Below are 1,016 nucleotides of genomic sequence, written 5' to 3'. Positions count from 1 at the left end.
CGGGGGTGCCAGTGGAGGCTTGGGGGTGGTTTTCCTTGGCTCTGGAATGAGCGGAGAGGAGCCACATCAGAGTGGTTGATCCCTGGGGATGGGGGTGAGAGGGGTAGGGGTTCAGCCTCACCTCTGCAGGCAACCATGGCGTGCTGTGTGCAGTTTTCCAGCTCCTGGTTGCATTCCAGCTCACCCATTGGCTTCCTGCACCTCTTGGACAGCATGTGTGGCTCCTTCCCACTGGGAATGACAAGCTGGAGGGCCTCAGAGATGGGGGGACCACAGCTCACCCGCTGGCAGATGTGTTCCAGCACAGCCTTGTTCAGGGTGCCCCAGCACATGCGGATCCACTGCTTATCCAATCTCACTTCCACTATCCCAGTACAGTTGCAGCTGCCACCAGTGAGCCTCACGTCCAGCACTGGGGGGAAAACACCACCATTAGGGCCTTTCCTACTCTTCCCAGGGTGTTCCCACCCTGGGAATGATGAGAAAGCCCTTATTGGGGGGTGTCTTGGGAAAAGGGGCAAGGAAGTGGAGTGTGGGCGTCAAGGGCAGGCAGGAATCCCAGCTGGGACCACACGATGCTTCCGGATGATGCAATTTCAGCACCTCCCATACATCGTGGGGTCCCCAAGGTGCTGTCCCACCAAATTCTCACCTGTCTGGGTCCGGGTGGCTCTTCCGTGGTCAGGGATGGCTACAAGAAAGAGAGAGGACAGGGTGTCAGTCCTGCTTCCCACCCTGGAGCACTCCCCAGTTTGGGGCAGCGGCTCCGGCGCTTGCCTGGTTATGGTTGTTTTGGGGGAGAAAGGGAATTTTTTTGGGGAAAAGAGGATTTTGGGGGGAGAAAAGGGATTTGATGCCAGCCCAGCCAGGGGTTAATTAGGGCTGCAAAACCACAAGGGTCTGGTTAATTACGACTAATTAGAGTCACTTCTGGGCGGAAGGGTCAAGGGTCAGCCAAGCAGTAGAGGTGGCTGCCACGTGGAGCAAGGGGCAGTGGGAATGGCAGGAGCAGGCGG

At 57.8% G+C, this 1,016-nt stretch overlaps 1 protein-coding gene across 1 annotated transcript in view; it reads right to left on the bottom strand.

Annotated features, from left to right (window-relative positions):
• Positions 1-1,016, bottom strand: part of CD5 (CD5 molecule) — a gene marked incomplete at its 3' end in the record, with an annotated part of 3,930 nt that overhangs the window by 2,390 nt on the left and 524 nt on the right. Inside the window, exons 2-3 of the mRNA XM_009083353.1 lie at positions 653-691; positions 122-412 (exon numbers count right to left, since the gene is read on the bottom strand). Of these exons, the coding sequence (XP_009081601.1) occupies positions 122-412; positions 653-691 (330 nt within the window). The remainder of the gene's footprint in view (positions 1-121; positions 413-652; positions 692-1,016) is intronic.

This window comes from Acanthisitta chloris, unplaced genomic scaffold (assembly GCF_000695815.1).
Source record: "Acanthisitta chloris isolate BGI_N310 unplaced genomic scaffold, ASM69581v1 scaffold1971, whole genome shotgun sequence".
Classification (NCBI taxonomy): domain Eukaryota; kingdom Metazoa; phylum Chordata; class Aves; order Passeriformes; family Acanthisittidae; genus Acanthisitta; species Acanthisitta chloris.
Note: the sequence above shows the minus strand (reverse complement) of the source record. Positions and strands in the feature narration are given on the sequence as shown.